General features: G+C 42.3%; 1 protein-coding gene across 4 annotated transcripts in view; it reads right to left on the bottom strand.

The window, feature by feature from the left end:
- fstl5 (follistatin-like 5) overlaps positions 1-20,083 on the bottom strand; it is a 505,241-nt gene that overhangs the window by 184,718 nt on the left and 300,440 nt on the right. For all 4 annotated transcript variants that reach the window (XM_072573289.1, XM_072573241.1, XM_072573184.1 and 1 more), the window contains one exon: positions 18,314-18,434. In XM_072573289.1, coding sequence (XP_072429390.1) covers positions 18,314-18,434 — 121 coding nt within the window. The remainder of the gene's footprint in view (positions 1-18,313; positions 18,435-20,083) is intronic.

The raw sequence follows: 20,083 nt of genomic DNA, 5'->3' as shown, positions 1-20,083 counted from the left end.
CACTGAGTACAGGAATTGGGAAGTCATGTTCCAGTTGTACAAGACATCAGTAAGTCTATACAGTCACAGACCCTTTGGTCCAACCTGTCCATGTTAAACAGATATCCTAAATTAATCTAGTCCTATTTGCTACCATTTGGCCCATACTATTCTGAACCCTTCCTATTCATGTACCCACCAAAATGCCTTTTAAATGTTGTAATTGTACCAGCTTCCACCACCTCTTTCATACATGCACCACTCTCCTTAGGTCCCTTTTAAGTCTTTCCTCTCTCACCTTAAACCTACGCCCTCAGTTTTGGAATACCTTACTGTGGGGAAAAGATCTTTGCTATTCACCCCTCATGATTTCATAAAATTGTATAAAGGTCACCCCTCAGCTTCCGATGCTCCGGGGAAAATAGACAAAGCCTGACCCAGCCTCTCCCTATAGCTCAAATCCTCCAGCCCCATGTGATATTACACAAAACTCCCCAGTGTTAGAAATATATGGACAGAGCTCTGAAGCTTTTAAAATATTTTTTAAGAAGTGTTGGGTTTGCAGATGATGAAAGGAAAATACAAGCAGGTGGTTAGATTGACCTGTGAATCGTGTCTGGGTATGCAAAGAAATGACTGTCTAACGGGCAACATTGACTCAAAAATCTTGCATTTATAATTAAAACTGTGCATCCGAGATAATTAACTCGAAACCAAAAGCATCCAAGCCAGAGATGGCCTTCACACTACTGGCCACACAGCCCATAGAAGATATTGACTCATGGAGAAAGTGTGGGGTCAAGAGGGCTATTGTAAGAAATGCCTGGTATATAACATCAATCAAAATCATTAACACTTCTTCAAAGCATCGGAAGTCCAACTAAAGCCAATCAAGCCTACGAGGCAAGGATCAAAAAGACAAGAGGTCTAGAGGCTGCCAGAGAGATTCGGGAGGCGCTGCAACTATAGACCCCAATCTCACGTCCAGGAAGTTTAGAAACAGAAGACAGAAACACCAATGGTGAACCTCAACAAACATTGTGACTGATTACACCAAGAAAAAAGGTAAGCCTAACAGCATTCAAAGTGCCAACTAACCTGACTGGTACTACTGAAGTGAAGACTAAACAAAGAGAACCCAAACACTCACCCGATGGATCCAATATGTACCTAACCACATAAACAGACTCAATCTTGACTGAGTGTTTGCCCAGCAAGACGTCCCCTACCACATTCAAGGTACACTGAGCTAGGACAACCCCATTCCATGAACTTTGGAGTGGTGAGATAATCCCAAGATGCAAAAGTTCAACTTCGTAGTGGGAGCTGGGTGGTATCAACATATCATAAGTTTGCAATATAGGGTATTCTGCATAATAGTGTAAAATTGTGTTACCTTTCTTGGACTGTTTATATCAACATACAATAGGTTTGCCCTCAAACATCTGTCTGTGCCTTTTCATTGTAACCTGATTAATAAGTCTAGTGTCTAAAACCAAGAGCTTGAAGCGATTTGAATCCCCTGGAAGTCAGAGATAAAGCTGACTAGAAACCAAAACCAACAACCTTATAAAACTTCTCTGAATCCTTTCAAGTTTTGCAACATCTTTCCTATAGCATAGATACAAGAACTGAACACAGTATTCCAAAAGTGGCTCAACCAATGTCCCGTGCAGCTGCAAAATGGCATCGCAACTCCGATAGTCAGTGCACTGACTGATGAAGGAAAGTGTACCAAAAACCTTTTTCACTACCCTATTTAGCTGCGACTCCACTTTCAAGGAACTCTGGACTTGCACCACCAAGGTCTCTTTGTTCATCAGCATTCCCTGGAAGCTTACCAATAAGTGCATAAGTCCTGTACTGGTTTGTCGTACCAAAATACAGCACTTCACATTTATCTAAAGTAAACTCCATCAGCCACTCCTCGGTCCATCAGCTCATCTGAGCAACATCCTATTTCATGCCGAGCTGTTTTAGTCAAACAAGTTAAGGACGAAGAGAACCTGGGGGTGGGGGACACAGAGGATACAATCACTTACATGTAGGAACAACTGGGCCCTACCCTGAACATTGATTCAGAGGGTCCTGTGGTCACCATCACCCCCCCCCCCCCAGGAAACTACAAGAGTCTCATTAGGCCTCAATTGGCAGTCCAGTTGCCTCTCTGCTGTGCTTTTCCAGCACCATTCTAATCCAGAATCTGGTTTCCAGCATCTGCAGTCATTGTTTTTACCTCGTTGATTTTAACCTTACTGCGAATCCTCTTGCAAGGATGCCTGCCTTGAAGAAGTTTTCTTCCTCTCTCTGCAAGAATCTCAGGGAATCCCTCTCCCACTGCAACTCCCAGGTCATTTCCTCCACCTATCCACTCCACCCTCCTCGCTGGCCTATCACCTCCATCCCCACCCCCATTCACCTATTGTACTCTATGCTACTTTCTCCCCACCCCCACCCTCCTCTCATTTATCTCTCTACCCTTCAGGCACTCTGTCTGTATTCCTGATGAAGGGCTTTTGCCCGAAACATTGATTTTCCTGCTCCTCGGATGCTGCCTGAACTGCTGTGCTTTTCCAGCACCACTCTAATCCAGAGTCCAGTTGCCTCAGGCAGCCATGTCCTAACCTGGTGCGTAACGCACAGATTCCAAACAACTTTACCCCAATGCCCAAAGGCAGCAGTTACTGTCAGCAGGTAGGCCACGGTTAGAAAGGAGCAATAAGGAAAGGGCTTAGATTCCAAACAGTTCCAGGCCCCAGACTGTAAATTACAGTCACTCACTCGTCGTGTTCCGTCCCCAAGTCGTCAGTGTCCAGGCCTGAATACCCCAACTGAAGAAGTTGGGGCATGGGGGCACGGCGGCACAGGAGCTCAGTGGTTAGCACCGCTGCCTCACAGCACCAGGGACCTGGGTTCGATTCCAGCCTCGGGCGACTGTCTGTGTGGAGTTTGCATATTCTCCCAGTGTCTGCGTGGGTTTCCTCCAGGTGCTCCGGTTTCCTCCCACAGTCCAATAATGTGCAGGTCAGGTGAATTGGCCATGCTAAATTGCCCATAGTGTTAGGTGCATTAGTCAGAGGGAAATGGTTCTGGGTGGGTTACTCTTTGGAGGGTCGGTGTGGACTGGTTGGGCTGAAGGACCTGGTTCCACACTGTAGGGAATCTAATCTAATCTAATCAAGTCCACGTTCCTCAGCCGTGACTAAAAAAAAAGATAAAAGCGACCAGACATCTCAGGGCAACAGCAGCAGCATCAAGTCCCAGGCTTGAGTCCCTCTAGGCAGGCTGAAGTACCCAGACTCCAACCAGCAGCAGCAGCAGCTTCTCTTGGTGCTGCAGGTGTTATTGCAGCAATCTTCACTACACTAAGGTGAAATACAGGCCACCGAGCTTCCAAATGCTAAAGCAGCAGAGAAACCAGGTTTGATTTCCTCCAGGCAGGCGGACTGCAATAGCAGAAGCTCCAGGCTCTAGGACTCAATCAGCTCCGGTTATTGAAGTACAAGGTGTTGCCACTTCAGCCTGCAAGTCCTGTTACAGCAGCAGCAGAGTGCCTACTGCTGATACAACTGCTTTCAACTGGGAAAGCAACCCTCCACCATGACCCTCGGTCTCCTACCTTCCAGCCAACTCTGTAGCTCTCCCTGTATTCCATGTGATCTAAACTTGCTAACCAGTGTACTGCGCAGAACCCTGACGAATGCCGCAATCCTGGTCACTTTGCGATAGGAGGAATGTTTGAAACTAGAAAGGCTGGTGCATATATAGAACAACCGACCAGAGGAAGTGGTCAAAACGGATACAGTTACATCATTTGAGACTTTTGAACAGATCCATGGATACGAAAGATTTAGATCGATATGGGGCCAAGATTAGAGTGATGCTGGAAAAGCACAGCAGGTCAGGTCAGGAAGGTTTCTGAATAAGGGCTTTTGCCTGAAACGTCAATTCTCCTGCTCCTCGGATGCTGCCTGACCTGCTGTGCTTTTCCAGCACCACACTCTCGACTCTAATGTCCAGCATCTGCAGTACCCACTTCCGCCTGAGGGGGATATGGGCCAACTGGGACTAGTTCAGTTCAGGAAACCTGATTTGAAATCGCTAAGTTAGGCTGAAGGATTTGTTTCCATGTTGTATGATTCTATGATATATATCAAGAGGTTTAGCTGATGTGAGTCAGACCGTCCCCTTCTATCCCATGATAAATTCCAGATTTTGGACCAGCATTAGTACTGAGCATTTATATTTGAACATTCTATAAGCATAGACTCTCATACATGGCCATTTGTTTCAAGCACATGTGATTGTTCACCATGAAAACTGGTGACACATGTTGCAGGTGTAACATTGACATACCATCAGAGATACAGCATGGTGACATGTCCAACCTGTTGACTGTTCATTTCTCCCCATCATTATAAGTTGCCTGCCTCTCTTTCTACACAAATTAACAATGCAAGAACAGAGACTGACAGCCTGTAACTGAACACCTTGTGCACCAAACAGCAATGCAAGCCACAGAGAGGCTGGAAGTCGAGGAATCAGTGCTGAAATCAGTGAGTGGGTGCAACAAAGAAACGTGTAGTAGACATAAGCTGACACCCTCGGGCTTTTGCCCGAAACATCAATTCTCCTGCTCCTCGGATGCAGCCTGACCTGCTGTGCTTTTCTTGACTCTGATCTCCAACATCTGCAGTCTTCAATTTCTCCAAGTTGACTTTACCTTCACGGAGAGGCGAAGTGAATCAGCGCTAAGAAAGTGAGCCAAGAGCCAGAAGATGTGTGTGTGTGTGTGTGTGTGTGTGTGTGTCCATGTGTTCAATGCAGCTTGGCAGAATCATGCACGCTATTGGTGTCCCTGAGCTCCAAAGTAAACTATTGAAGGCCTGAAGTGGTGTATGAATGTTTCTTACGAGGAGACATGATGAAGTCGCAAAGCTTGTGTTTTGTCGATGTCACCCCATATAAGGAAGGGGTTTTGGATGATGTTATACTTGGAAGACAGTTGATTCATGGCCAGTACAAGCAATGGGTAGGCAGCACCTATTAGGTACTTGCTCAGACTTGCACCTCAGGAATTAGCACAGTTGGGTTTGTCAAAGAAGGAGAGGACAATTGGAAGTATATAGATTGGTCAATTTGGGGATTAACGAGGTGCAAATGCATGGAGATAAGGTAGTTGAAGCTAGAATCTGAAGCTAAGGTGAGAGTCTGAAGTTGCCACATGAATCTTCAAGAGAAAATTAATGTCAAGCTTCTGATTGTTTCAACTCTCTGTATTTTGCCAATTTTGCAGCCATTGCTCACAAGACAACATGAAGAGAAAATAGAGCCTTATGTTTCATGTTGCGTGATACTCAATCTAAAATGAAAGCAGACAAAAACAAAAACTGCTGGAGAAACTCAGCAGGTCTGGCAGCATCTTTGGAGAGAGAAATAAACTGTGGAAAAAAGTTAAAATATCTGATCGCCGTTTTCAAGGTAAATTTTGCAGTGAAACTGGATTCGACAGAAGCTTAGAAAGAGCAATACTTTTCAAAACAGCACAATATGTGCTGAACTTAACATACCCCATAGACATCTTTGTCACTGCAAGGAGTACACAAAAGTGTCTAAAATCGACAGCAGCTGATAAATACTAATTTCAAATGTGTTGAACGCTGCAGTAAAACAAATATCTGCATCTGTTGAATGTTCAGCTCATGAGTCAGAATGTTAACATACATATAGTCATAGAGATGTATAGCATGGAAACAGACTCTTCGGTTCAACTCATCCATGCCGGCCAGAAATCCTAACCTACTCTATTACCATTTGCCAGCACTTGGTCCATATCCCTCCAAACTCTTCCTATTCATATAGGATGGCTTTTAAATGTTCCAACTGTACCAGCCTCCACCACTTCCTCTGGCAGCTCATTCCATACACGTACTACCCTCTGTGTGAAAACATTGCCCCTTAGGCCCCTTTTAAGTCTTTCCCCTCTCACCCTAAACCTATGCCCTCTAGTTCTGGACTCCCCCATCCAAGGGAAAAGACTTTGTCTATTTATCCTATCCATGTCCCTCACAATTTTATAAATTTTGATAAGGTCACCCTACAGCCTCCGATGCTCCAGGGAAAACAGCCTCAGCCTGTTCAGCCTCTCCCTATAGCTCAAATCCTCCAACCCTGGTAACATCCTTGTAAATCTTTTCTGAACCCTTTCAAGTTTCACAACATCCTTCTGATAGGAAGGAGACCAGAACTGCACACAATATTCCAAAAGTGGCCTAACCAATGTCCTATACAACTGCAACATGACCTCCCAACTCCTGTACCAATAAAGGAAAGCACACCAAATGCCTTCTTCACTATCCTATCTACCTGCGACTCCACTTTCAAGGAGCTATGAGCCTGTACTCCAAGGTCTCTTTGTCCAGCAACACTCCTTAGGACCTTACCATGAAGTGCATGTCCTATGCGATATAAAATTAATGGGTCTAGAGATTCAACAAAGAATGCTCTAATTCATTTCAGTTGCATTGCTAAAGAGACTTTTATACAAACAACTCAAGGTTTTTCAAAGTAGCTGGAGACATTAAACTAACCTGTCATTTCTGCTTTTCTCCTTAGAATTAAAATTAGCTTTATTGTCATATGTATTCATATGAGTACACTGAAACGTTTACAAGTCACCACTTACAGTACCATCTTAGGCAACAAGAGACCTAGGTACAGATTCTTAAATACGAATTTTAGGGGAACTATTTAGAAAAATAAAGAAATAAAATGTTCAGCAATAAATTAGAAAAATAGAGAAACAAGAGTACAGAATAACAATCCTTCCCACTTTTCAAGATATCACTATTTATTTCCCCAAATTCTCTCATATCTGTATCTTCCTCAATGGTAAATACTGATGAGAAATGTTCACTGAGGATCTCATCTATCTCTTAAGAGATAGTCTTATTAATCTTTAAGAGGCCACATTCTCTCGCTAGTTATTCTTTCGCCCTTTATCTACTGATATAATCTCTCCGGATTTTCCTTTACCTTATCTGCCAAAACCATCTTGTGTTCCTTTTAGCCCTCCTGACATCTCTCTTAAGTGTATTCCAACACCCTCTATATTCATCAAGGAATTCACTTGATCCTTGCTGCCTATATGTGTCATACACCTCCTTTTCAAGACCAAGGTCTCAATAACTTTCATCATCTAGGGTTCCCTACTCCTGCCAGCTTTACTCTTCACTCTAGCATTAACTCACTTCTGAAAGCCTTCCACTGACCAATTTGCCTCCAAAGAACATTCACCCCCCCACCCACCACCGCCCCAATCAACTTTTAAAAGTTCCCGTCTAAGACCATCAAAACTTGCCTTGCCCCAATTTTGAACTTTAACTTGTGGACCAGATCCATCCTTTTTTATAACTATTTTAAAACAAATGGAATCATGGTCACTAGTCCCAAACTGCTCTACCACTAACACTTCCATCGCTTGCCTTGCCTTGTTTCCCTCGAGGAGGTCAAGTTTTGTCCCTTTTCTACCAGGACCATTGACATACTACATGAGAAATGTTTTCTGAACACACTTAACACCTTGCTCTTCATTCAAGCCCTTAACACTACTGCAGCCCCAGTCAATGTTAGGAAAGTTAAGATCCCCTACTATTACAACCCTTGTTTACTGCAATCTGTTTACATATTTGCTCCTCAATCTCCCACTCACTACGGGTGGCCGACAATACAATGTCTTCAAAGTAATCTCCCCCTTTTTTTATTTCTCAGTTCTACCCATATAGACTCAGTGAATAAACCCTCAAAAATTTCTTATCTCAGTACTGTCGTGATGATTTGGAGATGCTGGTGTTGGACTGGGATGTACAAAGTTAAAAATCACACAGCGCCAGCTTGTAGTCCAAGTACTTGCAGAGTTACATTGTACTTTGCTCAAACACTGCATGGATCCTTGTAAGACTCTGTTAATTCATTTTTTAGATTAGAATCAGTCTAAACATTGTGGCAGAGACAACAGCACACAGGAGGCGAACACCTTCAACATATTATCTGGCTGACACCAATTGTTAGTTAACCTGTGAATGAAACTTTTAAAAAACCTTTTGTGATCTACATATGAAAGAAGTGAAACTAACATGGTCATTCTAACAGATGAGACACTTAACAAACTATCAAGGTATTTTTCAATGTATAATTTCAGTTACATCACACTGTAAACTTTTGTTATAAACTCTGCGTCTTATAATTGTGTACTCCACAACCACCTGATGAAGGAGCATCGCTCCGAAAGCTAATGCTTCCAATTAAACCTGTTGGACTTTAACCTGGTGTTGTGTGATTTTTAACTTTGTATTGTCGTGATGTTCTCCCTACTCAAAAACACAACTCCCCCTTCTCTCTTGCCTCCCCTTCTGTCCTTCCTATAGCATCTGTACCCCGGAACATTGAGCTGCCAGTCCTGTCCCTCCCTCAGCCATGTTTCTGCCATCATTATTTTTGTGAGTAATATTGGCCAGTGTTTTTGTGTACAGGATGTATCTGGACATTTGCCTTACCTGTCAGGCCTCTTATAATGAAATAAATGCAGTTTAACTCAGATTTTCCTTGCTCCCTGCCCTGCTGTTGTCAGCCCTGTCCAGTCCTGGGATTATCAGCACTGCCTTTACAACTTAACTTGCTCTCGTTAACCTCTGTACTGTCTTTGACCTTCTCTTCTGTATCCCTACTGCTTTGGATACTGTCTCACTGCCAGACCAGTTTAAACACTCTCAAGTGGCTTCCAAATCTCCCCACCAGGATATCGGTATTCCTCCAGTTCAGCTACAATCAGTCCCTCTTGTAAAAGGTCACCTCTGCCTCAGAAGAGATCTCAATGATCCAAGAACATGAACCCCTGCCCCCTGCACCAGCTCCCAAGCTGTGCATTCATCTGCCAAATACCCCATTCCTACTCTTACTAACATGTGGCACGGAAATAATCCAGCAATTACTATCCTTGAAGTCCTGTATTTTAACTGTCTGCCTCACTCACTATAATCACACTTCAGGACCTCATCCCTCTTCTGGTCAATACATACCAATATGTACAATGACCTCTGGCTGCTCACCCACCTCCACAAGAGTTTCATGCAACCGTTCAGAGACATCCTTGACCCTGCACAAGGGAAGCAACACACCAGCCTGGAGTCTCGCTTGTGGCCATGGAAACACCTGTCTGTGCCCTTAACAAACAAGCCCCGTACTATTAATGCTTGCTTGAACTTTGCCTGACCCTGGTCTACGGCAGAACCGGTCTGGTGCCAGTGATCTGGCTGCTGCTGTTGTACTCCCCTGATAGGCTGTTCCCCCAACATTATCCAAATCTGTATACCTGTTGGAGACGGGAATAGCCCCAGGAGACTCTTGCACTGCCTGCCAGCCTCTCCTGGAGGTTACCCATCTCCCCGACCACATCACTGTAACTAGTGGCTATCACACTTTTTGCCACCTGTATACTCCTCAGTATGTCCTTCCAACCAAACAATGCATTCTGTGAGGCGCTGCAGCCGGTCCCACTTTCTGTAGATACAGCCATAAGGGACACTAGACTATTCCCTGATCTCCCACAATGAGCAGAAGGAGTACAACACTGCCCTTAACTGCCATCTCTGTCCCTTTACAGTAAGACAAGTACCATAATCTTATCTTACCCATACCAAGTTGCTCATCACCCTCCTCACCGAAACCCGGTATTCACCAAAGGTCACATTTAAACCTCCAGCGGCACTGCAACCGCTAAGCGCAACCCACCCATACCCCTACATCTACCCCTTACCTAACACTACGGACAATTTAGCATGGCCAATTTACCTGACCTGCAAATCTTTGGACTGTGGGAGGAAACCGGAGCATCCGGAGGAAACCCACGCAGACACGGGGAGAACGTGCCAACTCCACACAGAGAGTCGCCTGAGGCGGGAATTGACCCGGGTCTCTGGTGCTGTGAGACAGCAGTGCTAACCACTGGCATCTGATTAGGAAGGATACATGATTAGGAAGGATTTCGAGGGATATGGATCAAAAGCTGGCAGAAAGGACTTGATTAAGTTCTGATATCTGGTCAGCGTGGATGACTTGGATGGAAGAGTCTGTTTCCTTACTCTACATTCTATGTCTCTACAGCTCTAGTGTAGCAAATGATGTAAGTGATTGTCTTTCCTACTTACTTACTTTTTTAGATTAGATTACTTTCCTACTTACTTACAGTATGGAAACAGGCCCTTCCTACTTAGTAAATTCATTTTAAAAGTGATTCCTTTTATTCATATTGAATGAAGGCTCATATGGAGCATCAATAGCAACAGAGGTATATTGGCTGATTTGCCTGTTTCTGTCCTGTCCAATTCGATGTAATTCAATGTTGACGGGAGTTTAGACTCAAGAGTGTGGTTCTGGAAAAGCACAGCACGTCAGGCAGCATCCGAGCAGTAGGAAAATCGATACTTTGGGACTCGTCAACTTCATATGCAACAAGGATCATCAGAAGGTATTTGACAAGTAAAAATTGCTGCATAATTATTCAAAAATTTCCTGCATGTTTTTCAAGTTGAAATTAAGGATCACATCGTCAATGTTATAATAGAACAGATGAAGTGTCCACTGTTCACCTGTCCACTTACAAATTATTGATGGGTTCAAACATATTTATCAGTTATGTGTTTATAAATCTTTGTTATAGAATGAGTTTTTCACTTGTGGAAATGCAGAAAAACACGTCAAAAGAGATTTGAACATCTGCGTTGGACAGCATTTGGAAATGCCTAGGCAACGACCCTATCAGCAGATGTGTGCCGAAAATTGTGTGCGTTTTTTGTACTTTCATGTGATAATTGAAGCAAAGCACTGCAATCCAAGGCTGTAGGTGAAGATAAAACTAGAGAAGGCATGGAGGACCTCTAGTGCCAAGTGATTTGTAGGCGATCAGAATTTCACACCAGTAAAACAATGGGTTTAATTTTAAGTACTCATTATAACTTTTCTTTTATTGAATGGGTTCGTGTATTCATTTCACAGGTTAATAGTGAGAGAAGAGAACTCAGAACTTCCTGCAACTACATGGAATGGTGTCAGACATAACCTTCCATGACAAGTTACTCCATTGGTCAAACATGAGAATTATGAGGAATAATGAGACAACACTCAACGTCCAACTTAAATATGATTAGCAACGCATCCATCAACAACACATCTGTTAGTCAAAAGGAGTTAGACAAACTTGTACAATAAACAGATAATATCTTGCTACTCATGTTATTTTAGCAACTAAACAAATTGCCTGACTAAAGTTCCAAATTACAATATTTTAATATATTCCTTTCCAAGGTAGGTGGGCTGTTTTGTTGACAGCTTCATGCTATCCTATCAAAAGCTATCTTAAGCTATTGTTGCCCCATGAGGATTTTAATTATTTGTTCATATATGACATTAGAGAGCTCTTGATATTGTACATCTGTTTTAAACCTCTTTGCTATATAGCGGAGGTTGACCACCCTCTGAGAACTAAAACCAAAATACCTCGAGGAGCATCTCATCTTATGATCTGTAAAAAGAGTTTGGAAAATGGTGTAACCTGCTTTTCAGTAACTTCTAGGGGTTAAATAAATTAAACCCTTGACACTCAATTTAAAATCAACAAATAACAATTTACTTATCTAACTCTAACAGTGAACAAATTAACTAAACTATTGTCAAACAGAATAAATCATTTTGAACTACTAACTATTCCCAAATAAAGCAATATTCTAATGGTATGCTGTTTTAATAAATACAAGCCCACTTATATTAAAAAAATACAATTTAGTCTCTCGAAATTACAACCAGACTATGTGTCTTCCGGAATGTTCTGTGCCTTCTCCGTTGATTCTTTGGTTAGGAATACCTTCTTCTTCAATTCTTTTGTCAGGAATGCTTTCTGTGTTAATCCTTCTGTCAGGAATATTAACCGGTTGTGCCATTGGTACCATTTTTATTTAGATGGTGCTTTCTCTAAGACATAGAGGCTCTTACAGATAGCAGCTAGCACTGGGGCTTTATCTAACTGCCCCCTTCTGCTATACTCTGGATGATGTATCAACATTTCTACAATAGAATGTTGTCAAAACCATCAGATTTAAACTTACAGACAATAGACAATAGGTGCAGGAGTAGCCCATTCAGCCCTTCGAGCCAGTACCACCATTCATTATGATCATGAGTGATCAACCACAATCTGTTCCTGCCTTATCCCCATAACCCTTGATTCCACTATCTTTAACAGCTCTATCTATCTCTTTCTTGAAAGTGCCTTCTGGGGCACAGCATTCCATACGTCCACCCCTCTCTGGGTGAAGACGTTTCTTCTCAACTCTGTTCTAAATGGCCTACCCCTTATTTTTAAACTGTGTCCTCTGATTCTAGACTCACCCATCAGCGGAAACATGCTTCCTGCTTTCAGAGTGTCCAATCCTATACATCTCAATCAGATCCCCTCTCATCCTTCTAAAGTCATATGTATATAAGCCCAGTCACTCCAATCTTTCAACATATGATAGTCCTGCCATTCCGAGAATTGACCTCATGAACCTACGCTGCACTCCCCCAATAGTTTAATGTGGATAAATGTCTGGTTATCCACTTTGGTGGCAAGAACAGGAAGGCAGATTACTACCTCAATGGTATCAAATTAGGTAAAGGGGCTGTTCAGAGAGATCTGGGTGTTCTTGTCCACCAGTCAATGAAGGCAAGCATGCAGGTACAGCAGGTCGTGAAGAAGGCTAATAGCATGCTGGCCTTCATAACAAGAAGGATTGAGTATAGAAGCAAAGAGGTGCTTCTGCAGCTGTACAGGGCCCTGGTGAGACCACACCTGGAGTACTGTGTACAGTTCTGGTCTCCAAATTTGAGGAAAGACATTCTGGCTATTGAGGGAGTGCAGCGTAGGTTCACGAGGTCAATTCCTGGAATGGCAGGATTGCCTTACACGGAAAGACTGAAGCGACTGGGCTTGTATACCCTTGAGTTTAGAAGACTGAGAGGGGATCTGATTGAAACGTATAGGCTTATGAAAGGACTGGACACTCTGGCAGGAGGGAACATATTTCCGTTGATGGGGGAGTGCCGAACCAGAGGACACAACTTAAAAATACGGGGTAGACCATTTAGGACAGAGATGAGGAGAAACTACTTCACCCAGAGAGTGGTGGCTGTGTGGAATGCTCTGCCCCAGAGGGCAGTGGAGGCCCAGTCTCTGGATTCTTTTAAGAAAGAATTGGATAGAGCTCTTAAAGATAGTGGAGTCAAGGGGTATGGAGATAAGGCTGGAACAGGATACTGATTAGGAATGATCAGCCATGATCATATTGAATGGCGGTGCAGGCTCGAAGGGCAGAATGGCCTACTCCTGCATCTATTGTCTATAGCCAGAATGTCCTTCCTAAAATTTGGAGACCAAAACTGCACACAATACTCTAGGTGCGGTCTCACCAGGGCCCAGTACAACTACAGAAGGATCTCTTTGCTCCTATACTCAATTCCTCTTGTTATGAAGGCCGGCATGCCATTAGCTTTCTCACTACCTGCTGTACCTGCACGCTTGCTTTCAATGATTGATGTACAAGAACACTTAGATCTCGTTGCCCCCAATACCATGTGCCCTAATTTAACAGGTGTTTGGTATCTAAGTTAAAATTGATTGGCTAAATTTAAAGACTTGTCATCATGGTACAAACTGTGGCTTGGTCTTCTAACTGCGCAGCCTTCTGATACAAGTTTCAATTCGGGTGCTCTCTGCACTGGCAAATTCTCAAGCTGTTCACAGACATCTATTTTAAATCACAGACAATGCACCTGATCTTTTGAAACAGACCACACACTGCTTCCCCCCAGCATTTTACAAACACCAAATTCTAACTTCCTGCATCCCAATCCACAAGTATTCATCCTAACTTCACAGCAGTAATTCAGTTATTCCTTCAATCATTGATGCTCCTGAGCTTTAAGATCATACAGCAGTAATTTTCTGGTCCCTCTCATTACATAATTCCAAAATTAAACAATCAGAGTCCTTCAAATGACTAAATTCTTGCAAGTTATTAACTGATGAATTAAAGACAGAACTTATCTGATCAAACACACAGAAACATGACTTTTAATGACATTAGTTTCTCTATGTGTCAAAAGAAGTCAAACTATGATATCATCAATCATCATGAGTTTGTGTTAGTTTCTACTATTTTCAAAACATTCTCTGGAGTATGTGAGCCAGCTGAATTAGCATATTTTAAAACATACAACCTTAGGGTCATGCAGCATTGAAACAGGCCATTCAATCCATCGTGTCCATGCTAACTGAGAAACACCAAACTACACTAATCCCATCTACCTGCACCTGGTCCATAGCTGACTTTGCCCTTGCATTTTAAACACTCATTCAGGTGCTTCGAGTCATACAGTCACGGAGTCAGACAGCATGGAAACAGACCCTTCGGTTTAACCAGTCCATGTTAAGCACAATCCCAAACTAAACTAATCCTGCTCCGGATCCATATCCCTCCAAACCTTTCTAATTCATGTACTTATCGAAATGTCTTTTAAACATTGTAATTGTACCAACAGCTATCACTTACTCTGCACGTTCATTCCTCTACAAACCATCCTGTGTGTAAAAAATGTGCCCCCTCAACTTTTTAAAATCTCTCTTCTCTCACCTTAAAAATGTGTCCCCTAGTCTTGAAATTCCCCATCCTAGGGTAAAGACAACTCCCATTAACTCTATCTGTACTCATTATTATAGTACAAACTTATTGCATGAGTATTTGCTTCCACCATCCTTTCATACAGCACATTCCATATACAGGGGAATCTCAATTATCTGAACAAGATGGGCGGACACTATTTTGTTCGGATAATTGATTCAATGTCTCTCCTCTGGGGCTGGGAGTTTTCTGAGGTTTCCTTTTCCCTTGCTCTGCCTGCCTTGCTCCCTGTCTCTGTCTCAGGGTTTGTTTCTGAGCGGACACACTTGTGTGTAAGAGACCTGCAGCGTTGCTGAAGTCTCCCTCCCCCCCAACCCACCATCAATTCAATGGGATTGACACAGTGAGCACTTGGTAAGTCCACTCTCCGTTCAGGAGACTAGGCAGCAACACACCGCACGTGAGACCCCGGCCCCACCCATCTGCCCCCATTCTCCCCCAACCCTGCCCACACTCTGTCCACCCCCAAACACCCCACGCGCCCCTGCCACCATCCCCCAACCCAGTGTGCCCTCAACCCCACCCCCGGCCAGCTGGACTGGAAACCAACAGTAAGACTGCTGCTGCCTTTGGGGAGTGAGTCTCATACACACACACACACACACACACACACACATATATATAAATTTTTCCTGGAACTTTTTGACAGGTTCCACCTTTGCCCTGTACAGGACAATGTTGGAGAGATTATTTCGGGAAGGGGGGAGGGTTAGGGTACACCCCTGTGTAGAATTCCAGGGAAAGTGTGGGTAGGGAGAGTGAGTGCGGGTGGTCAGTCATTTGCAGATGGTGCCTGGGCTCCCATCGATGCCCAGGACTGTTCTCAGCAGCACTTCAATAAGCTGAGTTAATTTTTATTCATTGTATTCAAAAGACGCGATCAGTGTTGAAACGCCTCTTTGATGTAATGTTTCTATTGGATAATCTTCAGGTAATCCCAAATTCGGATAATTGATATTTGGATAATCGAGGTTCCTCTTTCTCTACCATCCCTGGTGCAAACATTTTCCTCAGATCTCCTCTGAACCACTTAGTAATCAGTTTGAAATTACGTTCCCTGTTCCATTATATCAATATTTTTACTAGACATTACATCTTCATGTTCTTTGTATATGCATTGCTATTTATTAGTTTTAACCTGATTTTATGACTTTTGAACCCCTTTGTCCATTGCCTCAAAAGTGTTATTTTCTGTCATAAGGTCATGTCTACAAGTGATGAAAAACAACTTTTAATTGTTACTTCAGATTGAAAAGTCTGTGGCTTTTGTAATACCACGGATAATATTCTGTAAGTCTTTGGGCATTTACACACAACAAGCAAGATTCTCCCATTCATTTAACTTACTTTTGCTCCCCTGGATTGAATAGTTTTTCCTAATTTCAGTTACAAATGTTACTGTTACAATAGAGTGGTCAGCGTGCAGCGTGTGCAAGGAATCCTCTCAGTCCTTCCCCAGTAATTTAGAAGTAGGAAATTTGAATGCATCCTCTTACAGGATTAGACTTGGACATTTCAGGGTACTCAGGGCCATTTATTGCAGACCCATCCAATCACCCAGTAGACCATAAGAAGTAGGAACAGGAGAAAGACATTCCACCCTTGAGCCTTCTCTGCCATTTGGTAGGATCATTGGTGATCTGCCATTCTTAACAACCACTTTCCTGCCCATTACCCATAACCCTCGATTCCCCTACTGATCCAAGAATTCATCCACGGCAGCCTTAACTGGGCATAAAACATTTCCCCCTTCGGCACTCTATGACAAGGAGTTCCAAAGACTTATAACCCACTGAGAGAAGAAACTTCTCCTCATTTCATTTTTAAATTAGTGCCCTTTATTCTGAGCCTATGCCCTGTGCCCCTGGACTTCCCCGTGAGGGGAATCATCTTCTCATCATTTATCTTGTCAAGCCATTTAAGAATCCTCTATGTTTCAATGAGATCATCACCCCAATGAGTAGAATTCGAATCTGTTTATCCTTTGCTCATATGATATTCCCTCCATAGAGGGGATAATCTGTGTGAACCTTCCTGATCTGCCTCCAAGGAAATAATATAATTCCTTAAATAAGGGGTCCACCCGTGAAATGTGATCCCATTGCATAATGTCCAGGGTTCATTGTCACAAACATTTCGAACTCTGAAGTACTTGGGTAGGTGTGATTGAAGTAGATTCTGACCGTCATGATGTAAAATTAATACAGTGAATCAATAGCTCGTTTTCACTTCTGTAGCATGACAGCCTCTGAGTTAGAAAGTCATTGGTTCAAGTCCCAGCCCAAGGATTAGCATAAACATTCTTGCTGATAGTGCAGTGCGAAGGCTGCTGTCGGAGATGTTGGCTTTCAGGTGAGATGTTAATTCAAAGTTCTACCCAGCCTCTCAGGTGGGTACAAAAGATTCATTGATTCTGTTTCAGAAGAACAAACAAGTTCTCTGAATGGGGAGAGGCTCCTTGAGTTGAAATAAACAACACTTCAGCTTATCAGTACCACCATGTTCATTTACCTGTCTCTGTGTTTCCTTTCTGACTGAGGATGTATTTCATATTTTCCAAAGTTTGTTTCCAACAGGGTTGTGGAAGTTCAGGCGTTGAATATTTTAAAGACTTATTTTCTACATATTAAAAACATAATGGTCAGAGGATAGTGCAAGAAAGCAGTGCTTATGTGGATGATCGGTCATTATATCAGTAAACGTTGGAGGAATGAATGGCCTATTCCTTTGCTTATTTCATATGATCTGACACTGTCCTGGTATCAGTGAATGGCCAGCTGTGTGTTTTAATGATTTGCTGTGTGAAATCCATGGAAGATGTAAGTGTAGCTGGACTTTTATTTGTATATTGTATTCATTGTTGTATGGGTACGCCTGAGGTAAATAGCAGGACTGGAGATGGTTAAAGTAGCTCGGTGGGCAGTAGATTGGAATAAGTTGATCAGCAATACATTGTGGAATTAAATCATCTGCACAAAATACTATTGATTGGTGTAACCATACCAGATTCTTTAACGTGTACACGTGCATCTGCAACCATTTTCACATACTTCAGATGCTGTGAGGAGTTTTTGGGACTGGGCTGCTACTCCTCGTTTGTCACGGTGTACCGTTGTCATCTAGGGAGAATATTTGCAACTTTCAAATAGAACGACTGTCTTTACACCAACCTCGTACAACTCCATGTCACCACATTAATACAGGAGGCTGTGGCCGTTGCGGGGGGAGGGTGGGGGTGGGGGGGGCGGTGGAGGAAAGCACCATTCCAGACAACACACTCTTCAGATTTCCACTCTGAATTTTCTGTTATGTTTTCACTCATCATTTTCCCCCTTTAGATGCTTTCAAAATTGTTTTTAAGCCTTTAAAAAGTCTTCAAATCTTTAATCGTAATATGAGATACTTATGTTTAAGAGAGTGCATCTTTAATTGTGAATTCCAGCCATTGAAGGGCTGGAAGCTTGCTAATATTTGCATTGTAAACATATTAATTCATCCCGAGTAATTAGTTTTCAGTTTCACTCTTCTGACCATATAATGTAAACTGATGATTTTAGACTTACGAAATGCTCTGTAGAACTCCTCTTGTGTTAGGTGTTTGTCGCTATTATAATCATCGTATTTCAGTAGATCAAATAATGAGCACTGAGAGAGATCCTTTCCAAGTCTATCCTGTTTAATTACCTGTTAAAATAAAAGTTTTTAATCAGTCATCATCAATTAGTAAAGGTTCAAGCTGATTACTGTATTTCTCTGAAATGCACAATTACAATACAGGAAGAATCAAGCTTTGTTTAAAAAGGCAACAGAATTCAAAATCTGCTGTAATATTGTGAAGTAGCTGATGTAATTTCTGGAAAAAGTGGACGAGAGATTGAAAATACTGACAGGACATCATTTGTAGTGGTGTCAACATTGTAAATGTCAACTTGCTCGTCAGCCTTCCCAACTTTCTGTACAGCCGACTGTATGACTTCCTAACAGATCGTCATTTACTTTTGGGTCTAACCATAGCATCCATGTTTTAAAATTAATTCTACTATACATCAAATCTAATTACTTTTGTGGCCCACATGGGCAGCTCAAATTGATAACGTTTATGATGGACTTGATGAAGAACGGACAATGACTAAAACATGCTGGGAAATGAAGACCAGCCTTGACCAAAGTGACTGTGCTGGTCAATGTGCTGCAGAATCCAGACATGTTGCAGCTACCCACAGACAGTTTGCAACAAACCTCATAGCTGCAGACTCAACAATACATACCTGAATATGGGTTTGAATTGAGTCAATGGAATGTCATCCTAAGGGCAATAAGAAACATAGAGGTGTGCACCAGACATAGGACACAACACACCCTTATTTGGAGGAGGAAAGGTGCACCCATCACCCTGCCATCAACATGTTAACACCTTGTTGGGTCCGATCGATCAGGGTGGTTGAACAAAGACTTTGGAGTCTGAGAATTGCTCCAACACCACATTCAGTGCAGCAACTCGAGAGTGGTAACTTGAAACCAACCACTGAGAAGAGAAGGCATCCCAGAGATCATCAGGAGAAGACCACAGGACAGCACCATGTGGAGCACGGTGGTCATCCAGAGTTACGTTAAAGCAAAAGATAGCATTTGTAGTGTAAGCTGTTGGTTTATAGTGTATTTTGTTGTGATAGTATTAATTGTGCTAAATAAATAAATATTATTGTTTTGTTATCAAGAATCAACTCACAGTTCTTTTGCTAGATATAAGAGTTAAAACAAAGTGTGCAGGCGCAGCACCTTTGACTGTAGTCCTCTCATTGTACATACATTTTTCATCCAAACACATACACCTTTTTGAAAATTTGCTGTCACCATCAGATTTTATCACATTAATATTATTCCCCCCTCATTACATGATTTTTCTGAAATGAAATCTGTCCAATTTTATCCTTGATAAGTGCAAGGACAAGTATAATATAACACTTTAATATTATACTTTAATATAATATATATATTTCTAATATAATAAAATATAATGATTTATTTCTGATTTGTATTTACTATTAAGTTACTAAACCACTGTTTTAATATATAATCTTGTCACATTGTTTAAAACTTTGGTCAAGATTTTCTATTTTACAGCGTAGGAGTGACGGTGGGGTGGAGGGATGGGGGGAAGCTGTGTCCTGTAGTGGATAGATTAATTGTGCCCATCAACAAGAAAGCTTGCCAACTTGAGCACCAATCAGCCTGTTAAAAGCTGATTGATGTTCCTCTCAGAAAATTTCAAGCCTTGACATTGAAGTCCAACCTTGTCAGAGGCTGTCAGCCAACAGATTGTTGGCGGAGGT

This window comes from Chiloscyllium punctatum, chromosome 1 (assembly GCF_047496795.1).
Source record: "Chiloscyllium punctatum isolate Juve2018m chromosome 1, sChiPun1.3, whole genome shotgun sequence".
NCBI lineage: Eukaryota > Metazoa > Chordata > Chondrichthyes > Orectolobiformes > Hemiscylliidae > Chiloscyllium > Chiloscyllium punctatum.
Note: the sequence above shows the minus strand (reverse complement) of the source record. Positions and strands in the feature narration are given on the sequence as shown.